The sequence below is a fragment of the Clarias gariepinus genome, chromosome 9, assembly GCF_024256425.1.
Source record: "Clarias gariepinus isolate MV-2021 ecotype Netherlands chromosome 9, CGAR_prim_01v2, whole genome shotgun sequence".
NCBI lineage: Eukaryota > Metazoa > Chordata > Actinopteri > Siluriformes > Clariidae > Clarias > Clarias gariepinus.
In genome coordinates, this window is record NC_071108.1 from 26,515,001 (window position 1) to 26,537,510 (window position 22,510).

Below are 22,510 nucleotides of genomic sequence, written 5' to 3' on the forward strand. Positions count from 1 at the left end.
GTTTATTGTTTACTATTTATTTGCCTGTTATATCAGTTTAGAGACTTATTTTTTAATAAAACGCTTATAATTTTCCTTCCTGGTTTCCTGTCTGCGCGCGCACAGAACGTTATCTAGTGAATAACTACAAATGAGTAAAGCATGAAGGAAAAGTTAACTGAATGTATTATTGGATTGGTTGTTATAGTGGTATTATTACTACTGCTACTACTATTACTACTACTACTAGTAATCTGAAATAAATAATTTTAAATGTGTTAATGACCAGTCATGTGCCTTGAGGTCCTCCTTCACTGCATACATCTCTCTCTCTCTCTCTCTCTCTGTCTCTTTCTCTCTCTGTCTCAGGTGTCAATTGAAAAGTCAGGTGCGCCCTGTTTACTCGTGTGTCCATCATGACGTGACTCTCATCAGGATGATGAAGGAGAGTACATGTAGACATGTAGCTGTCTCCACTGCTTCACACAGAGTCTTAGCTGCAGTTCAGTCATCACTGGTGTCTCGTCATGATGCTGTACTCGCTTCCTCTGACGCTGGTCTTCTGGGCCACACTCACTCACACACAAAGCCTGGAGCTTTTAAACTTCACAGAGGAAAACGCACTCACCTGCAGTCAGGTATGGTGGTGTTTAAATTGTCTTAGTAGATCTTCTTGAAAGATGTTTGAGGTTAGACAGTAACTAACAGTAACATTTTGAGATTAGACAGTAACTAACACACACACACACACACACACACACACACACACATTTTTTAAAATTTAAACATGTGCCTACACACCAAATTAACTGGTACTTCTTTAAAAAATGCACAACACTGATATTCTAGTATTTCCATTTCAATATTTATTTATCTATTAAAATATGATTGGGTAAAATATTTTGTTTACACTTATACTATATTTAATCTAATAAAATTTGTCACAAATCTTTGCTAGTCCTATTACAGTTTAAAAATTTAAGCAACATTTATTATTAATGTAGTAATCTGAATTAGTCAATATGTTTTATAGATACAATATAATCAACAACAATATAATAATAATAATAATAATAATAATAACCAATAGAAATTAAGCATTAAAACATTAAATATGTAATATGTTTCTTGCATCTTTATAACAGATTAACAGAAAAGAAATTCACATTTGCTTGATCTTCTTAATTCTGTTCCCTCCTGTGAAGCTTTGGCACCACATAACACTGGTATTCATCATCATGCATCTGCATCATTGTTATCATTATATGTCTTTCTTTAAGACTCAAATCTTTTTTATTGTTCCAACATGAGTCTTAAACAGACTAAGTATTTAAGATGAACTTGAAGTTGAACTTTTAGGTTAACCAATTTAGAGTGTAGTTTTGCATTCACGTAATATGTCACTCCTCTGATACGTTGATACAGAAGCAAAATGATCCATCGTTTCAGCATGTTAAGGCAAGACAAAGACAACATGTACTTGGATCCATGTGTTGGTTTTAAAATAAAAAAAAAAAAAGAATCAGATGATAGAAAAATTGTATGTATTGAATGTTAGACATAGTATTCAGTATTCATGATATTTAAAGCAAAGGAAAAGTAATCTGTACTTCATCGAGGTTCAGCAGCGAAACCGTTTAGTTTTGTTTTATGATTTTTGCTTGGTTTTAAATGCCTGTCATCCTGTATTGTGTTGGAATCGTCCATATATTTAACCATTTTAGATATGGTACTGGATGTCACTCTAGATTCTATTTTAGATTTAGTTGAGAATTCATGCCATATTTGTTTGGAATAAAGACAAGGCATGCAGCTCTCTTCAGATGATAAAAACAGCCTATGTTTAAGAAGCGCATGCTTTGTATCCTAACCACTCCCCCCCGCTTGTTGTTAAGCCGTGTTTGTGTTTGTGCATGTACGTACGTCTGCCAGTGCAATCACATGCAAAGCATCTGGGAAATGATAGCAAAACATTTTCATGTATATGACAGAAAGTAGTGTTTTCCCACTTTACATAAACAGGGTAAAAAGACCACACTGGGTTGACCACACTGTGTATAAAAAGGGTATTTGTTCTCCAACTATGGCATCAACATGTATAACCTGTCTAAAGCAACAACACCTGGCTGTTTGAAGCGCCCCTTTCGGGAGAATTGACAATGTGTACAGTATGAATCTGTTGTTTTTTTTTGTGTGTAAACTTAAACTACTCGGGGGAAATGTTTTAGAGTTTTATTTAGTATTGAAGAGAAAGATTATTTAAACTTCTTATATATAGTCTGAACCTGTCATCTATCACTGGCGGAAGGAGTGCAGTCTGAGACTGATTCTTACAAATAATACATGTAGCTGTTTCAACTTTGGGCCAGAGATTAGGTTATATTACATGACATGCTTGCTTTATGCCTGTGTCTCCATCATCACTGTAATAACGCATTAAAGTCTATTGCTTGGCGCAGACATGTCAGATATTCTACATAAAGGGCTGGTGTGTGTGTGTGTGTGTGTGTGTGCAGTTGGTCATTCGAACCAAGCAACCTGTTTAATTAATTGCTCTTGGCTTTCATTATTGTATACTCTCAGGTGTAATATTTGCTTGGTTGGAATGAAAACTTGCACACACAACGGCTCTTTCTGGAGAAGGTTTGATACCTCTGGCTTACTGTCATATCCCTAAAGAAAAGCAACATGCACATGTTTTGAAGTAAAAGTTACTGACCTAGATATGCTAGAGATCTGATAAGAATATCATTTAATAACTTAACTATTAAAAAATGTTTAAGTCCCACATAATAGGTGTCAAGGTGTTAGATTACAGTATATTATGCACTTCTATCATGCACTATATATATGTATATAAACAATTTTTTAAGTTGTATTAATAATAATGCATTATTGTCTGGAGAAATTTCTTATTTAGGAAGGTCTTGCAGCAGACAGGTATGCAATTATGTGCTCCTGATTAAGGATATACAAAATGAAGTAATGCCTTTTACTTATTTATGAGTCTAGCCAGCCATGACACCCAATGCTAAGGCTCCTACGTGTTGTAACTATGGTTACTACTGGTTCACTGTCTAGACAGGTGTGTGGACAGAATAGCAGCAGCTCAGTTTAAGAGTCTCTGAAATGACATATGTCCTTAAAGTTACATAATATAAATATGGCCTAGTTCATTATCATATATGATGGTTGAATCGATGAATCCACATTCTGGTATTGTGAAGATATGGAGTATCCTGGTGTTTTAAAATCTTGTAGCATTGTTCAGTTTTCTGTGCATTATAGCAAACAGGTTCTTGCTTTTTTCTTAACTCTTTTTGTCTGTTTGGGTAAACTTGACAGTTTCCTTTAACTAAATAAAGACTGTAATCACTGTGATAAGAACATCATTTATTTACACGCGTACCCGTGCCCACACCTTTGTCAGGAGGATCCAGCCATGTGTAATGTGTTGTGTCTGTTTACAAATGCAGTTGTTTTACTGCTAACAGTTGAGATTGTGATAAGATAGGTTTGTATTTTTAAATTTCATTTTACATTTATATTGCCGCTATATACTGTAGAACAATATAGACTTTTGCTAAGGAACATTCATTAAAGATAACCAGTTGATGATACACAGGAATCAATGTGTTCCCTAGCATTCTAAAAGTAGTTCCTGTTGGGTGTGTAGTTAGTGTGCTATGTTTGACTAATTATGTGTACCTACTGTAGTAGGAGAGAAATCTCATGCTATAATGAAACATGTGCAGCATAATTATGTTTAGCGTGTATTACTTATTATAGCTGTGCAGTTGTATATGGATGTTTGAATGTTTGTTTATACTAATTGTAAAACTGCTGTAAATGTAAAGCAGGCGTTTATGACAAATATTGGTGGGTGAAATCATGCGGTTCTTGAATTCATTAATGCTTCATAAGTAGTTTGAAGAAAATCTAGTTTGATGCCCAGCAAATTAACCCTTTAGTGAAATAGACTGTTAGTTCTAGCTTTAGTAGGCTGGATCTTGCTTGTTGTACATCTAAGAACGTCTCTGCCATTTAAAAATGTAGCAGAATGGTCAGTGGTAAGGAAGCTTGAAGTCTATATAGTAAGGAATTATTTAGACAGCAGGGAGTTTAAGTTTGGATGTGAAATATCCGCTGTTCCATATTATAAGCAAAATTTTATAGTTAAAATATGGGAAACTGCAAAAAAATAAAAATAAAATAAAATAACGAAGTAAAAATAAATAAATGTATTTGGAAAACATTGCTGAAGTCATCTAAAAAATCCAATAATCAATATCCAATCTCCTGTTCATTCTGATTTTTGATAAGACATAAGATTTGGTTTCTCTCTATCTCTCTCGCTATATATATACTGTACAGTACACACACACACATACACACACTTACAGTGAATATGCTACATTAAGCTCTTGTGTTTCTTGGCAGGGCCTAACTGACTGCAACGTAAAACCAGGTAAGACCTTAAATATGTCTATAATCATAACAGTCTTTATTTATCAAATAAAATTGTAGTATGACCTGAGCTGGTGATTCTATGGTTCCTGTGGCCTAGGTTGCTGCTGCAAATGTATTATTGAAAATAAATATTTGGAATATTGGTAGTATTAAACCAAAGTTAACAGTTTTAGCAGTGGTATGGGCCCATGAGCCAGTTTGCTAACACATCACATTTTGCTTTATATGAGGATTCATGATTTCCAGATGATAATGGTGAATGCTTTTCCATTGTAGCACTCGGGAGCCCAGTTGTCTATATTTATTTTTTAAATAAATTAAAGTCAGATATAATTACGTTATTAATACTAAATACAGATGGGCCAAGTTTCCATCATGAACTAACCTCGGTATCAATTCTGACGTGTTTGTCAGGATCGTTAATGTCAGGAGGAAAATTGGAGCATGCTCCTCCTGACATTAATCCCTAGCTACTGCCTTGGTATCCATTCTTAAGCGCATTTTTGGAGTTGTTATCTGTTTTAATCGACTCCTTACCTGTTTGGCAGCATTCAGAAGCCAAATATCCTTGTATAAAATGTAGATGAAAGATTAAATAGTAAGGATTGAACAAGATTGAAGGATGAATTACATGTTAAAGTTCGATGCACAATAGAAATGTTTTAATCTAAAATGTTTGTGGTTTGATCATTTCTGTTAATTTCATAATAAAGTCTGATGACAAATTTACCATCTAATTTTAATTCCTAAAATATATGTGGCATAGCTGCCAACTTTTTAGAAATGCTTGGATTGAAAATATGAAAATAAAGGCATGGTTCTGTGCAGACATGCATGTGACTATCCCACCACGCATACACCATACACCATACACTGCATGGCTCAGGCTCTGTGTCTTCTAGGAGGACAAAGAAAATTACAATATTTACATTTAGTTTTATCATACACATCACAGTGCATCTCTATTTATATTTATGACAACATTCAGTACACCAAAAGCAAAGATAATAATAATAATAATAATAATAATAATAATACATTGAAAAAGTGCAGCCAAAAAAGAATTATTATTGATGCAAAAGAATGAAAAAAAAAGGAAATAAAGCATTCCGAGTATAAAGTGGGATTGTTCTCCATGTTTGACTGTAAATGTTTTTATGAATATGATTCTGCACTCAATGCAAATATTTTAATCTCTAAATAATGACATGTATTTTCCCTTTTTGGATAATCCTACAGTATATCACTACCACCACTGTTTAATGTTACAGCAGGTGCATTTGTATGCAGCTTTTGCATGTGATTGATGTCCTCCTGCAGTTGTAAATGTGTGTTAATTACAGTGGGATTATGTAAATAATATATAATAATATACAATAATATCTCTCTGCACTTGGAGAGAACAAAGTGGAGCCTCATGCCAGTACACTCCGGCCGTAGTGTACCTGTGTATGTGAGAGAGTGCAGGCAAGACATACGTCTATGTCTATAGGCAATATCTATAGTATCTATCTATGTATCTATTAACGGTATAATATGATGTCATAATCCTATTATTAACACCTCCATAAACGTAGTAGTAGTAACAGTCAGTAGTGTTGCTTTAGTTTCGCTTTCATTATGCGTTATTTAGGGCTTGGTAGAACATTGTTAAATTCCCTAAAACGGTTCCAGGTAATAAAATGTTATTATGTCGATAACACGTGCTTATTGTCAAAATGCGCTGTAGAGTCATTTTCATGTCCTTATAAATTTAAATTATTTGTTTAAATCGTTAACGGCTTGATGTGGAGTCGCAATGCTTGAAAAATTAACTGGTACTGACGGGAGAGGTCGGTAACAAATTCGGCTCAGGTCTTCAGTCCACTGCAGAGGTACTGTATGTTGTACCTTTTTTACACGATTTTAATTACTGTCTAACCTGAAGACAATGCCTGTTTTTTTTACCATGCTACATGTATGGGGCTGTTCTGTTCTGCTCACTTGTTTATTTGTTCTTTTTTCGATAGAAAATTAAATAACTATATTGTTTATTTTAAAAAATGACATAAAAGTAGTAACCCTTATGAAACACTTAAATATATTTTTATTAATACTTATTCAGAAGTAAAGTTCAAGACAAAGCTTAAATTAAATCACTATTAACTTTACCATGTCCTCATCGCTCTCTCTCTCTCTTTCTCTCCTTTTCTTTCTCTCTCTTTAACTAGGTGATATATGTCTTAATCACGATGACCGTGTTAATGTGAGTGGTCTTGCTGCTCATGCACTGTTGTGTAGCAGTCTTCAAGGCTTGCGTCCATGCTTAAGAATTTTTATTAACGTTACAACCTCAGGTATCCTAACACCAAATATTAAAAAAAACAGTTCTTACATTTATGAGTACAGTACCCAAGGTTTCATATTTGTATTTATTTTTACAAAAATTATATATTTTTTAGTTTACAGGTTTTGCTCTGCTTTTTTAGGAAGTCACGATGAAGCAGCTTTGTCTAAAGAAGATAGCTACAATGACAAAAGAGGCGAGAACACATTAAACGAGCATGGAAGTGGCCTGGAACAGTCTGTTTACACAGCAATGTATTTCCAAGTATGTTACCATGGCCCAGACTTCTCAGGTTCAAAAGAGATCACTTTCACACCACTCTCCTCAGATGACCTCTCAACACAGGTAACTTAGAGTTATAGCTGCACACGTGACATATTGTGCGAGTAATGCACAATACTTTTAATATCTATAATACTTATTTATTTATTTATTTTGTAATGTATTTGATGTGGCTACCCTTTCCCTGCAAAACCAAAATTGGCATAAATTTTTCTAGGTACACAAATGTTGAAGGAATGTGGCAGGTAGATTGTTACAAACATTCTGGAGAACTAACCACAGATCAAATTCGGCAAACAACTTGCCTTCTGCTACAGCCAAATATTAAAATTTGTTCAGTCCAGAGCACCTGCTGCCATTTTTCTCCACCCCAGTTCTTACAGTATATTTACGTGGATAGTTGAGTCGCTTAGCCTGGTTTCCATGAAGATCACTTCTGGCCAGACTTTGCTGGACAGTAAATGAGTGCACCTCTATACTACTGGTTTCCACCAGTTCTTTGCTGATGGCACTGCTGGATGCGGTGATCTTCCACTGGAAGACCACTGGATCTTCGGATGCGATTTTAAGCATGATATGTCTTTCATCTGCTGCATTAATTTTCCTTGGCTGACCACTGCATCTGCAGTCTTCATTATTGATTTTTTTCTTTGTGCTTCTTCAAAATAGCTTGAACAGCACATCTTGTAGGTTGGTTTTAAATGTGCTCAATTTTGCCCTCGTGTATGACCTGTGATATAAAACAGTTTTCTACAACCTCATCTCAGTAGCAGAGTTTGGCTGTTCCTCCCCAGGTTTAAAACATTCAGTTAATGACTGTATTTCAACCTACATAGGAAAACGATGATCTTTAGCACATGATTGGTGTGATGGGTTAATCATTCACCTGACTCTGATCTTAAAAGCAATCTCACGTTACAGCATTTTGTCCACATATGCACACAATACTGTAGATATGTGTGTGTGTATAGACACATGTAATATATATATATATATATATATATACTTTATACACTACCATTTAAAAGTCCAATAAATGCATTATTCTCCTTTAAACAGTATTGTTGTAGAATGTAGAAAATAAAACACAAAACAAAAAAAAGAAATTTGCAAGTGACCCCAAACTTTTTAACGGTAGTGTGTGTATATATATATATATATATATATATATATATATATTTATTTTATTTTTTTTTCCCCCACAGTGGAACCTTGGATTACGAGCATAATTTGTTCTGTAAGCGGGCTCGTATTTTAAAACACTCGTAAACCTAATCAAATTTTCTCATAAGAAATAATGGCTCCAAAAAAAAATACATAAAATATTTAACACAAAATATAAAGTTAAAATAAAACAAATTAAAGTGCATTTTAAAAATAAATCCCGACAGATAAGTGTTTCTGCTGTGTGTGTCTGTGAAGGTGAAAGTAGGAAGGGTCCGTGTGTGTGTGTGTGTGTGTGTGTGTGTGTGTGTGGCACGGTGTCCAATGACGCGCACTCACACAGTCACATAGAACAGGCTGATACAGAGAGAGAGTTTTTTAACCTCTCTAATGAGACTTGCTTTTGCTTTACACGCGCGCTGTACACACACGCATACAGACACAAAATAAAATATATTTTACGCGCATACACGTAATCACAGTGTTATAGTAAACAGTACACGCGTGCACGGATGTTGATTTTACCAGTAAGAGACGAGCACTAAGCCCCAGCAGGGGAGACGATTACCCACAATTCCGCAGCACAAGAGAGAGAAAAACCGTTGGCTCAGTTGTGATCACGTGACGCTCTGCGTCAAAACAAGAAGCACATGTGTGATACATGATACGCTGTATTCGTAAACCAAGACTTGTTTGTTTTCCAAGTCAAAATTCATGAAAAATCTTTGCTTGTTTTGCGGAACACATATATACTCAGCAAAAAAAGAAACGTCCCTTTTTCAGGACTGTGTATTTCACAATAATGTTGTAAAAATTCAAATAACTTTAAAGATCTTCATTGTAAAGGGTTTAAACAATGTTTTCCATGCATGTTCAATTAACCATAATCAATTAATTAACATGCACCTGTGGAATGGTCGATAAGACCTTAACAGCTTACAGAAAGTAGGCATTTACTGTAAGGTCACAGTTCTAATAACGCAGGACACTAAAGAGACTTGTCTACCGACTGTGAAAAACACCCAAAGAAAGATGCCCAGGGTCCCTGCTCATCTGCGTGAACGTGCATTAGGCATGCTGCAGGGAGGCATGAGGACTGCTGATGTTGCTATGCAATAAATTGCCATATCCGCACTGTGAGACGCCTAAGACAGCGCTACAGGGAGATAGGAAGGACAGCTGATCATCCTCGCAGTGGAAGACCACGTGTAACAACACCTACACAGGATCGGTACATCCGAATATCACACCTGCGTGACAGGTACAGGATGGCCACAACAACTGCCCGAGTCACACCAGGAACACACAATCCCTCCATCAGTGCTCAGACTGTCCGCAATAGGCAGTCCATGAGGAGGAGATGCACTGCAGTACTTCAAGCAGCTGGTGGCCACACCAGATACTGACTGGTACTTTTGATTTTGAGCCTCCCTTCATTCAGGGACACATTGTGAAACATTTTTTGTTTATGTCTTATGGTGTTGACTCTTTTAGTGTTCAAACAAATATTTACACATTAAGTTTACTGAAAGTAAAAACAGTTGAAAGTCAGAGGACTTTTCTTTTTTTGCTGAGTATATATACTGTATATGTATATGTATATACACAAGGGGCGTTCTAGTCAAACTGAGACTTAATTTTCCCTTACACTGTCTGGCCAAAGAAAAGCACATTCATTCAGTCACCTTTACCCTTGATTACAGCACACAATGTGGTGGTCAGTTCATGTGTGAAAATGATTTGTGATGCTCCCAAGACCTCTCTTTCACAATTTGAGTCCTGGAATATGTCTGGCCATCAGGGAAGAAAAAGCCTTTTTTTATTGAACTCACTAACAAGCGTTTCTTTATGGCCTCACAAATGTTAATTCCCAATTCCTTGAGTTCTCATCACATTGAGCGTGTATGGAAATGTTCTTAGTTTCACTATTACACATAGTTTTTCTAGCTATGTTTTTTTAATGGAAACTTTATTTTGGCCAGGTAATGTAAATATATAGGGTTTAGTGACTTAGGTACCTGTGTCTGTGTGTATGACTTTATAGCAGATGTGGATATCCTTGATAGTAGAACTGAGGAAAGATGATTTTGGCAGTACAGTCACTGTCTCCTCTTCAAACATTCCCACACGCACCTACACTGAAGAGATGCCTTCAATAGACCAAGGTAGTTTTTTTATTTACCTATTTTTTGTGCTCTCTCTGTCATTCTTTTAAACACACACACACACACACACACACACACACACCATCAAATGTAACATAACAAGATGTTACGGACACACAGTATATATTTTTATGTTTCAGTTTGTTCCCAAGGTCTGGCGATTGCACAGTGTAAAGGTGAGTTAATGTCAAAACTTCAGCCTTCATGTTTTTTTAATGTAGTTTTATGTATATCTGTAACTTGGGATCTACTTTGTTTCCCAGGCCCTATTTTGTTTTCCGAAATCAATCCAAGAACAGGAATGGCAGAACTACGTGTGGGTGATCTGTCTGATGATAGAGTTCATGACCTACAGGCCTGCCAGAGGATGGAGAAAGATGGTCCATGTTTAAGTCTAGAATGGGTGTGTATAAAAAGAAAAAACTCTATTGTTAATAGTATACTATACTGACATGCCATCAGCATACTTATACTATCTTGACTTGTTTCTTTGAATACAAGAAGGAGAATCCACTGATGATTCCAATGAGCTCTGTTGCTCCATGTCTCTGCTTTCAGGTATTATAAATTATTTATTTATTAGCATGTTATTCTTATACATACAGTACTTTTTAAATTGCTACAAAAGGAGACACTCCAAGTTGGAAATGCAAATATAAAGAATGTGTTACAGTAAATAATTGGTATTACTATCTATAATTTATTTTAGTCAAATAACTATTCCTTTCTAATAATGTTCATTTTATCTCTATCTCCATCTTATACCATTTTCATTTAATGTTAACTGTTACTGTTGTTATAATAATTGTGACAGTTATTGTTAGTCAAAATGTTACAACAGTGCAACCAGTGACAGAGTTTAGGTTGAACATTAACAATATCACATTAATGATTTAAAATCTGGAAAGATTTAGTAGTAAATGATTTAGTAACAAAAGATTTCATGCATATAACCCAACATTTTACTTGCAACTGGCAGATGGTAGGCCAGGGTTAAGTTTCAGCCCCTGTTGAATAGTACAGTACTGCGCAAGTTTCTTGTAAAGAAATTCTGCATGTTTAAATTGAAAGCTTTGTCTGTCTTGCTTGCTTCTTATGAACCAAACAGAGTCAATGGTGTGTTCAAGTAAAAGGGCTCTAATACTTCACTCGTTATAAATGCAAAATAAGATAGATGAATACTTCAGTCCACATTTATACTTTTATGGTACCCAAATCCCTTTCACAATAATGTACAGTATATGGTAGCATTGTATCATTCAAAGCATCTGACTCTGAGACGTACATTTTGCATGTAAGCTAATTCTTTTTATACTCCTGATAAATAAGATACTCAGGAATGGGATGATGGAATTGCTAATAAACATACATTTAATTTAGTATTTTACCTTGTATTTTTGAACCAGATTTGGTGGGTGAATGGACTACGGAAAATGTTTTGCCCGTTTTCTAATAAAACAGGTATGGTCCACATACACAAGACAACTTCGTAAATATGGCTGTAGTTTGTCAAATAATATATTAGTAAATATGTTTTCTCTCTTGCTTTTCTTCTCTCAGCTCTTTCTGTCTCTAATGTATCTGTGTCTGTGGTGGAGTCTTCAACTCATGATGGAGCGATGGGTAGAAACAGCACTGCTCTTGTCTGGAGCATCACTGCCCCCTGCAGACTGGAGGCTGAAATTCAACTCTGCAAGAAAATTTCAGGCTCCAACAAAGACTGCGATGTAACAAATCAGTTAATGAACAGCAGGGATCATATTCATAGCCGTCAGGATCCAAAATGGAACTTAATTAACAAGCAGCACTGGGTAGGATTTATTTATATACTAATCTAAACAGTATTGTGTAGAGAATGTGATCTGATCGTTTATCTACAGTAATAACGTGTTTAATATAAAACAAAAACAAGCCAATCTTTTAAATAAAATTTAATTTCCCTAACTAATTATCACCCTTTATTTCTGTCTAAAGCAATTACAAGGCGAGTTTGCTCAAGTGGAACGTAACCCTTCACTCTGTGTGCAGGTCCATGAAGTTTACAATTATATGCATGATATGTAAATGAAGTGTCGCTCTATCATGTTTTTATACTGCAACAAAGGTATTTCTTTTCTTTCTTTAGATAAATGTTAAGGGAATTGAAGGCCATTTCGACCTTGTCTGCCCATTTGAAAGTAAGTTTTTTTTCTGTTTTGCGTGTCTTATAATATTTAAATATTAAGGATAAACTTCCATGTAAACCCACATAACCGATCAGGGCTGTAAGCCAATTCCTTTAATCCATCGATATGAGACTTCAAATGTCCTAATATGTTTTAAATATGACATGCTTATTTGGCTTTCACTTCTGCCAGTTAAGCATACATTGTGTGAGGTATCTGAGTAAACTGCCTACTCACTCCTTCACCAATATGTACATGCAGAGTGCAGCCCATAATGATTCGCATTCGAGGCCAATCAACCAGCATGGTTAACCAGAAAAAAATCACCAAGAGGTTTTTATTTATTAATAAATTAATTAGTAATAACTAAATGGCACTGTCATTACAACTGGTCCAAATTTATTTGATTTGAATTATATTGCAAAAAAAAGATTTACATATATAAATCTTGAGAGGATCCAGACAAACAGGAGCCCAATCATTTCTGGGGGATGTCTGACAGTGTATAAATCACTATAGAGTGGGGTTATGGAAGAGTAAAAGCAAACAATACTAAGTGGATAAAAAATTTGGTATGAGCAAATTGAGTCATGGGTAGTGAATTTTAGAGTCACAAGAGAGGAAACATAAAGCAGAAGTAGAGTCCAGACATGTATTGTGTTTTGGAGTGCCCCAGTCATCAACTGTTTGTGGCCTATTCTCTCTCTCTCTCTCTCTCTCTCTCTCTCTCTCTCTCTCTCTCTCTGTCTAGGTGCCAGAACTCATTGGAGTTTGTTCCTGTTGGTATCTGTGCTTGTTATGTGTTTGGCAGTTTTGGCAGCCTATGTTCTCCAGGGATTACTCAAAGGTGAGCATATACTGTAGATACAAGTGCCTAAGTGCATATTTGAACACAGTATTTGTTTTTTAAAACTATTAAAATATGTATCATCAGCAGGTTGGATATTCAAATGGATGAAAATGGATACCATCAGCAGTAAGTACTTTGTCCAATTCAGCACATCACCATCTTGCCTGTATTCTAATCCATAGAAATGGTCTCATTCCACCATTTGTCTTTTCTTTCTCTCACTCTTTCTCCAGGAAAAGTTGGAGATGGACAGGTGGTGCTGCTGTACCCTCCAGATGCAGACAGTGCTGTTGCAGAGCTGGTGTGTCACCTAGGCTCAGCTCTTTCCTCACTAGGATTTGGAGTCTCTTTGGAGTTGTGGAGCCGCGAGGAACTGAACGCACTTGGACCCGTACCATGGCTGCACTCGCGTCTTCATCGTATGCAATGCCATGGTGGAAAAGTGGTGCTTGTGCTTACCCCTGCTGCCTGGGCACGAGCAGAGGAGTGGTGTCGAAGCAGAGGAGAGAAGACTGAGCGCAGAGAAAACTACTCTGATGTTTTCAGTGCCTCGCTCAGCTGCATTCTTGCCGATTACCTGCAAGGCCGTGCTGGCGAACGCTTTGCCCTGGTGCAGTTTGAAACACAGCCGGCCGAACCCCCGAATGAAAGGGGATCCATGCCTGAGCTTTTTCGTGGGCTTCCACTTTTCATCCTGCCCTCTCAGAGTTTGGGATTTCTCACTGAGATCACTCGTGGGGCTCACAAGGGACAAAAAGAAAACAAGAGACCTGAGAGCAGAAGAATAAGAGCTGGTGTTTTGAGAGCAGGAGCACGAATTTTAGCAGGAAGATTGCGAGAGCTAACAGGGGGAGCAGGATACAGGTTAGCAGGGGTTTCTCAGGATTGCATTGGCTTGAAGACGGACGATCCATGGGTCACTATTCCTCTGACACTAGAGCACTTGACTCCACCTGCTAGTCCTGAGTCCCATAGTGAGAACAGCACTGTCAATGAATTCCTGTAAATGAGTCCGAACGTCTGTGAAGTGCATAAGAGAACACGTGACATATATTCTAACCTTAAAGTTCAGTTATCTTTAAAGAAATAAATTAACTGCTGAGCTAGGCCATGTTTTGACTCATTAGCATTGCAATTCTTAAAAGCTTTTTCTTTAAGTATCCAATATGGGACGGCACTGCTGTTTCACGTCTGGCTTCCTGGGTTTAATCTGGTGTTTCTATCTGTGCCGAGTTTTTTTTGTTGTTGATCAAAGTGTTTTTTATTTGAAATATAAACAAGTTACATATACATACATACAGTAGTACACTTTTTTCTTCTAACCGTACCCCTCCACCCACCCCACAAAAAACAACAACAAAAAAAACTAAACTAAAATAAAAAAAAGCCAGTCAGCAGAAAAAAAAGGAAACAAATACAAAATAAATATATTACACATCAAACAGAAAAGGAAGAGAAGGAAGTATTAGTAACAAAGACTAAAAAAGAAATATTTTATTATAGATCTAATTGATCTGCATCTTTATTTTCAAAATGGCTTATAAATGGTTGCTAGGTATCATAAAATTCCTGATTCGATCCCTTTATAGAATAGCGAATCTTTTCTAGATAAAGAAAATACAAGACCTCTTTAATTCAGTGGCAACGACTACTTCCACTTAAACAGGATCAGTCTCCTAGCGAGAAAGGAGCTAAAGGCGATCATATTGGCCTTGGCGCCATTCAAGCGGGCACCACTTGAGTCAACACCAAAAAGTGCAATAAATAGGGATGGTTCTAATGGTATTTGGCATACGTTTGAGAATGTATCAAAAATAAAACTCCAAAAATTGTATAGCTTTGGGCATGTCCAGAACATATGTAGTAGCTTAGCTGGTAGCTGCTTACATCGGTCACATGTGGGATCATGAGTCCTCTCTAATCCTTGCCAGTTTTACCTTGGACCAGTGAAGCCGGTGAACAATTTTAAACTGAATGACTGTGTGTTTGAGGCAAACTGATGATGAGTAAATTCTATGTATTATCTTTTGCCACAGTTTATCTAAAATTTGTTCTTTTATATCATTTTTACATTTGCCTTTAAGTATATCTAATGTGGTTGAGTATCTGTGCCGAGTTTTGTAGCTTTCCCAGTGTTTGTATGGGTTTTTCCAGATTCTCCAGTTTTCTCCTACCATCTTAGCTTTTTAGTGTGAATGAGTGGGCTATAGGATGTATGAACTTCAGCACATCTAGGGTGAATTCTTATGTCACTGTGCGTGTTGCTGGAATAGGCTCCGGATACATCGCAACCCTGACCAGGATAAAGCGATTATTGAAGATAAATGTGTGAATAATAGAAAATATATAATATTTAAATCAGTTAAAAGGTGGCATGGTGGCTTAGAGGTTAGCACTGTCACCTTGTACCTCCAGGGTCTATGTGTGATGCCTAGTTTGTATGTTCTCCCTGTACCTCCCAGGTATTCCGGGTTCCTCCCACAGTCCAAAGACATACAGATTAGGCTAATTGGCATTCCCAAATTGACATGTTGTGTTAATGCTCGTGTGTTTGTTGACTGGAGGTCCTACCACGGTTGAAAAAAAGGTGAATAAATACAATAGTCACCATCTGTCTCCACAGTCCCTCGTAGACTACAGAGATTCCTAGATGGATGGAAATCAGTTAAAAGGTGAAAAAAAAACTTGAATCCCAATGCACAATTGATGCACACTGTAGCTCATTTGTGGAGGTTCAAGATTGATGTTTTTTTGTTGTATGCTGTCCTTTTTTCACTTTGTAAAAAGTAAAACCAATTTGTAAAGTGTGTTGCATTTGTGTGTTGTCTTTTATTCCCATGTTACTCCGAGATGCCTTTTGTTTATCTAAAAATAAAATAGATAAATAAATAAAATCAATTGTTTTCAGTGAGTCAATGATGCTTGAAAAGCACTAGGATTTAAAGCACATTTCTTGCCCCGCCTTTCAGTCTAGTACACGGCGATATCTGATTGGTTAAACTTGAAATCGCTGTACGATGATTGGTTCCTGCTGGCAGTGGGCGGTACCGCCGGGATACAGCTGCAGCTCGGATACAGAATGAGCTAGAAATCCAGCCAGGGCAACGGGTTAGCATTGGCTAAAAAAAAAAAAAATCAGACCAGTTTCTTTTTTGTGTGTGTCACGGAGGTTTGCGTATCTGCAGGCTTTCGTGTGTGTGTGTGTGAGAGAGGGGCGAGAGGAAGCGAAAGCCTCTTGTTTGCTCGCAGAATAAACAGCAACGTAAGTACACGGATAGCGCAGGATGCTGTTGTGTGCATCTCTTTTTATGCTAGGCTACCTTACTAGCTTCCTGGGCTTTCAATAGCAAACAACCACCTGCGTTAATGTCGGCATTAGTTACCAGTTTACTCGCCTTTTTAATTCTTTAGTTTTTGAATTACTATTTAGCCTGAGATACTGACATAAAATTTTGTGTCTGTGTGCTTAACACTGTTGTTGTCTTCTTTGTTAGTGAATATCCTGTGCCTTATAGAAGCCGTAAAAAATGGTGTTTAATGGTTGTGTTAATTAAGAGATGACAAACAAAACTAATGAAACAAAAATACTGGCAGTTTATTGAACAGGGCGATTTCAGTAGCTCGTGCGTGTTCAGAACCTCATCAGCATCACTTGGCATCTAAATGATGCCACAATGCATTATGGGTATTCTCCGTCCTCTTGGGCGACGGTTATCAAACTTTCAACAGGCAGGGGTCACTTAAGCTGAAGGAAAAAAAAAACCTGCACAGGATAAACGGCATACAAGATGAATTGAAAATTAATCTACTATTCAACTATCAGGTTAATTATATAAATGTTATCATCAATGCTTTTTATTTTAGCCATATCATTATCATAACTTTTCACACATGGAAATCCACTCAATTCCATTACACAGAGATTTGATTAACATCTGCATTATTTATAGGTCTAGATTTTTGTTCTTGATGATGTTTGTGATAAAAACTACATTACATTAGCTCCTCTGGGGCTTGAGCCTCACAGAACCCACTTTGACAACAATGGCTCTAGAGTACAACCTTTGGTCATTAACCCTGACCACTACTTTCTGTGAGTTAAATTAACACCCCATTTCGAAGCATATACAATTTTGCATTACTTTAGTGGTTTACTGTCCTGCTGTTTTAGTTGGATGAAGCATACGATCACAGAGCGGTGAAAATTGAGCCTGGCACTAGACCCCGGTCCCTATGTGGCTAGCTGCTGAATTATCAGCTGGAGACCACCGCGCATAGACGTTTCACCAATTAGCCCAGAACATCTCCTGGTGGTGGAGCAGTGCTCTGGGGCATCTTCCTGACATTCCCTGCAAATAACCTTCTTCAGAGGTTCTAGAAGCCTGCTTTTTTTGCCTCTTCTGATATATTCTTGCTTGCTTGGTGTAATATGGCTTCCTGGAGCCCCAGGTCCTTGAAGAGACGTGATGATGTGGCTCTGCCACACCGCACTCTCCACCCACCTTCCTTGCAATCCAGGCAGGGGAACCAGGCACACCTGCCAACTAGGTCCGTGTGTTTAGCCTGCTTCCATTCGTGGGCTGAATGGGAGGAAGAAGCTTCTTTTCTTGCTCCCATAATTTTTCAGTAATTGTCAAGGTTGTACTAAGAGGTAACTTAGCGGAGACAGGAATGTGGATTTAAAGTTTCAGAATGGCATTCCCTGTAAAAATAAATAAATAAATAAATAAACAAATAAATCTGTGAAGCTGATATGTTTAATCAGAGTGAATAGATGAGATAGCTGGACAGAATAAAAGACAAAAGTGTCTATGCACTCTTTAGACAGATTTAAAGCAAAGGTTAATCCCAGTGTAAATGGGGTCATGTAACATCAGTGAAAGATGTTAGAACCTAAAAAGGCCAAAACTAGTAAGAACTCTTAGAAGAAACAGAAAATCAGAAGAAGTGTATGAGGTGCTGCTTAATACCACAACACAGAACATGATGTTCGCTTATACAGAACAGTGAGTTTTAATGCAGATCTTTTCTGACAACTAAATATCACATTTTCATTTTCTCTTTTTTTAATCTGCTAGTAGTTAACAAGAACAAAAACAATAACAATAATAATACAGCGTCTTATACATTTACCATTTAGAATAGAACCTGACCTCTCACAACCCCCAAGATGTGTGTTTAAAGATAACCATAAAAAGTGGACCTACTATTAAGCCTGACCAAAAAAGAAAAAGTTGCCATTTTATAAGGGTTAAATTATTAGATTGCATCCAGCAAAAAAAAAAAAAAAAAAAAAAAACTGAGGACAATGACTGGAACTGGGTTATTTAGCACATTATCAAAACTGGGGAGGATAGCGCTGAACTGCCAAATTTGTGTGAAAAAAAATTCATGAATATAGATCAACACTTAATGGTAAAAAAAAAAACAACAGCAACAGTAAAACCCATAGCTATGTTTAATAGTGCAAGTATATGCAATCTGATTAGAACTCAAAGGATTGGGACTAAACAGCTGTGTGGCCATAAGAGAACCACTTGTTAGTGAGACTAATCAGAAAAAAATGCTTCAATTCGTTAGCAAGCATAAAGATTAGACTTAAGAGCAATGGATAAAATCTCATGCAGTGAGTGAACTCAGATTGACCCTATTCCAGAGCCATGGGCGTCTCAGGGTAAGAAGGGAAGTGCACATTATGCGTAGTGACCACTGTACAAGACTCTGGAGACAGTGTAATAATCTGAGGGAGCTTCAGTTTGTCACGTTTAGGCTCAGCAACGTTATGTGGAAATAATGTGAAGTTTTTTTTTAAGAGTTTTTCTTCCAGGATGGCACAGACATATTTTAAATTGTGAAAGAGTGGTTTTAAAAACATGAGACACATTCTTTAGATTCAATTTAATTCAATTACATTTTATTTATATAGCACTTTTAACAGTGGTCATTGTCTCAAAGCAGCTTCACAAAAATTAAAGTTTTTATTTTTTTGAAAAGAAAATATTTGGAAGTGTGTATGTGTAAGAAAAATGTGTCTAGATTATAATTAGATGAATGAATGATAAATGAAATGTCTCTGATGAGCAAGCCAAGGGTGACGGCGACGGTGGCAAGTAAAAAAACTCCCTGAGATGGCAATAGAAAGAAACCTTGAGAGGAACCAGACCCAATCAGGGAACCCATCCTCCTCTGGGTGATAACAGATAGAAATAACATCATGCGTGTTGTGCCGGTGAAAGTTCAATATAACAGAGGTTGTGTAGATTAACATGAAGTCCAGTTCAGCACAGGGAGTCAGTAGGTGCAGAGGGCAGATGGGGTCTGGATCACTGGAAGCACAGGAGCAGCATGTGTAGCTCCAACCATCATAAAGCAGAATCCAGCTGAAGCTGGTCCTTCTCTGAATGCCTCAAAAACCTCGCAGGGTTGGCCTTTGTCTACTAAAGCTGGCACAATCTCCAGATGCCTCGGGATGGGTAGAAAAATACAGAAAAGATGGAGAGAATTGGCGTAGTTGCTATTCAGGATAGGTGTACTGGAGTATGAGGTTATGGGATGAGTTACGCGTATGCCAGATTAAAGAGATGCGTCTTGAGTCTACTTTTGAATTGGGAAACCGTGTCTGCTCCCCGAACACTGTCTGGAAGGCTATTCCAAAGTTTTGGAGCTAAATATGAAAATGCCCTACCCCCTTTTGTAGATTATAAAATTCATGGGAATTACCAGAAGTCCGGAGTTTTGTGATCTTAAGGAGCGTGGTGGATTTTAGCGTATCAGAAGACTGGTTAGGTATGTGGGAGCTAAACCATTTAAAGCCTTGTATGTAAGTAGTACTATTTTGTAAAAATTCTAAACTGAACAGGTTGCCAGTGCAGGGATGATGATATAGGTGTTATATGATCATATTTTCTGGATCTAGTGAGAACCCTGGCGGCTGCATTTTGGACTTACTGTAGCTTGTTTATTGAGGATGCAGGACAACCACCTAGTAATGCATTACAATAGTCCAGTCTGGAGGTCATGAATGCATGAATTAGCTTTTCTGCATCAGATACAGATAGGATACTGTGAATTCCTGATTCCTGAAGATGTATCTCAGTCTGGATGCTCCTCACACTCCAATTTGATTTCAAACTGTCCATAACGTCACTCACAACACGACGCAGAAGTCCACATGATCTGTATGTGTTGAAAGTAAAATACAGTACCTTACATGCTAATAATTCAAATGTTTATATATTTTTTAATATTTAGGACATCATGTACTCCTCGTCGCCTCTGTTTCTCATCCTGGTGTTAACCTTTGACCTCTCTATGCTGACCGTGCATGCTGGACCCTGCCAAAGCTGTCGCAAACTCACAGAGAACTTCATCAAGGTGCGTGTGTGTATGTGAAGCATCAAGTCTAGTGTAGTATGTGTGTATGTAAATGTGAAACTTTGGGCCCTACCATTCATGTAGATGTTACTTTGAGACATACCACCTACATACTCATTGTGGCTGACCAAGTACACCCCTCTGTTGAAACAGTATTCCCTGATGGCACTGGCATCATTCAGCAGAATAATGCAAAAATGGTTCAAGAATGGTTTGAGGAACACAACTAGATTAAGCTCTTGACATGGCACCCAATTTTACCAGGTTTTAATCTAATCAAGCATGTGTGGGATGTGTTGTAAAACCAACTCCATTCCCTGGAGACCTTTCTCACCACTTAACACTAGAAGCGCCGAGCAGCGGTCATTTGACCAAGGGGGTAAAAAAAAAAATACTTCACACTCGATCAAATTCCAGGACCCTCCTTTCATGACTTTTCCTAGTTCTGTGAGCTTAATCACCCTGTATGCTTACATTTTTAAAATCGCACCAGTAAAAGCCAGTTTAAAGCTATTTTGCTCTTATTTACGTGAAATCGCTGACAGCTGTGCGCCGGTTATGCCGTTTCCTGCCTTTTCCAACCTGCGATTCTCATTTCTCTCGGCAGATGGCGCAAGGGATCGCGTCAACTATCTATGCGTCATTCAGTGCGTATATGTAACTGTCTCAGGTTTCATTCCATATATGCAGTTTATGCTTCCGTGAAATATCGACAATTCGCCATTCATTCTGGCGTTGATAATCAGCGATATTTTATAAGGACATTTAGGGGATTTCGCTTTACTTAATTTTATAACGTTTTGAGAAAATTCATTAGAATTTTAGCTATTCTGTTAGAAGCTTCCTTGAAATTATCTCTAAAACAATGTAATAACCCCTCCTGAGGATATAAAGCCTTTATTGTGTTTGAATAAATCAGATCTACCACAGCGAATAAACTATGCTATGTCATAACCAAAGCAAACACCACGATTATGCCTCGTTTTGTTCAGTGTTGCTAGGCAACGGACCACGCACCTAATTGGCGGGAACGTGGTTCACTTGGCCGCGGTGTATTATAAACCTGCGAATTGTTTCACTGTTTATGCTCATGTAATAAAAGTGAGGGAAATGTGGAAGTGATGTGTGGCCACTCAATGAGAACTAAATGAAAGATTTTCGGTAACTACACTGAGTGTAACATCTGCGTAGTGACACTTAACAGCTGAACAACTTCACTTTTCCGTTTACCTTTGAGAAAAAAAAGCTTTATTTTGTTTGTTTATATTTAGAATGTTTATAATTACATTATACATGATACATTTGGAATCTGCATCTACATTTTCTGTTGCATGTATAGAATTAGTTTCAGCTGAAACTCATGATCAAAGGTGTTGGGGTACTTATGTAGTGATTATTAGTTTCTGCCAAATCACTAAAACTAACAATAGACTATAAGAGGTGGTTGGAAGGTGTTACTCTTAATATAAACAAACAAAACACAGCTTATTAACAGAAAAGTGAAGTTGTTCAGCTTTTTAGTGTCACCATGTCATAAACAGTGAAACAACGTGGACTCATCGCTGTGCTTTTTGTAACTGAAAAAACGCTGCAACTTCAAAGTCTTTGCACTCAGTGACCGCTGAAATCCGACCCGACACTACGTTAGGCTACATCTTGACTCATTTGCATACCAACTGTAATTGGATGTTGACCGAGGGCTCAGGGGAGGTGTGTGTGTGTGTGTGTGTGTGTG

At 37.2% G+C, this 22,510-nt stretch overlaps 2 protein-coding genes across 8 annotated transcripts in view; both read left to right on the top strand.

Moving 5' to 3' along the window:
• The window catches only part of wu:fl23c11 (interleukin-17 receptor C), a 16,801-nt gene extending 555 nt beyond the window's left edge, over window positions 1–16,246 (top strand). Inside the window, exons 2-16 of one of the 7 annotated variants that reach the window (XM_053503464.1) lie at window positions 349–617; window positions 4,420–4,447; window positions 6,660–6,785; window positions 6,891–7,120; window positions 10,266–10,386; window positions 10,527–10,562; window positions 10,650–10,789; window positions 10,888–10,944; window positions 11,793–11,847; window positions 11,947–12,197; window positions 12,361–12,414; window positions 12,512–12,563; window positions 13,303–13,398; window positions 13,486–13,527; window positions 13,635–16,246. In XM_053503464.1, the coding sequence (XP_053359439.1) occupies window positions 507–617; window positions 4,420–4,447; window positions 6,660–6,785; window positions 6,891–7,120; window positions 10,266–10,386; window positions 10,527–10,562; window positions 10,650–10,789; window positions 10,888–10,944; window positions 11,793–11,847; window positions 11,947–12,197; window positions 12,361–12,414; window positions 12,512–12,563; window positions 13,303–13,398; window positions 13,486–13,527; window positions 13,635–14,407 (2,172 nt within the window). In that variant the 5' untranslated portion in view covers window positions 349–506 and the 3' untranslated portion in view covers window positions 14,408–16,246. The remainder of the gene's footprint in view (window positions 1–348; window positions 618–4,419; window positions 4,448–6,659; window positions 6,786–6,890; window positions 7,121–10,265; window positions 10,387–10,526; window positions 10,563–10,649; window positions 10,790–10,887; window positions 10,945–11,792; window positions 11,848–11,946; window positions 12,198–12,360; window positions 12,415–12,511; window positions 12,564–13,302; window positions 13,399–13,485; window positions 13,528–13,634) is intronic. The other 6 variants (XM_053503465.1, XM_053503467.1, XM_053503466.1 and 3 more) reach the window with 6 other exon arrangements.
• A 263-nt stretch (window positions 16,247–16,509) lies between these two features.
• LOC128530836 (protein disulfide isomerase Creld1) overlaps window positions 16,510–22,510 on the top strand; it is a 29,513-nt gene continuing 23,512 nt past the window's right edge. Inside the window, exons 1-2 of the mRNA XM_053504981.1 lie at window positions 16,510–16,663; window positions 20,653–20,775. Of these exons, the coding sequence (XP_053360956.1) occupies window positions 20,659–20,775 (117 nt within the window). The 5' untranslated portion in view covers window positions 16,510–16,663; window positions 20,653–20,658. The remainder of the gene's footprint in view (window positions 16,664–20,652; window positions 20,776–22,510) is intronic.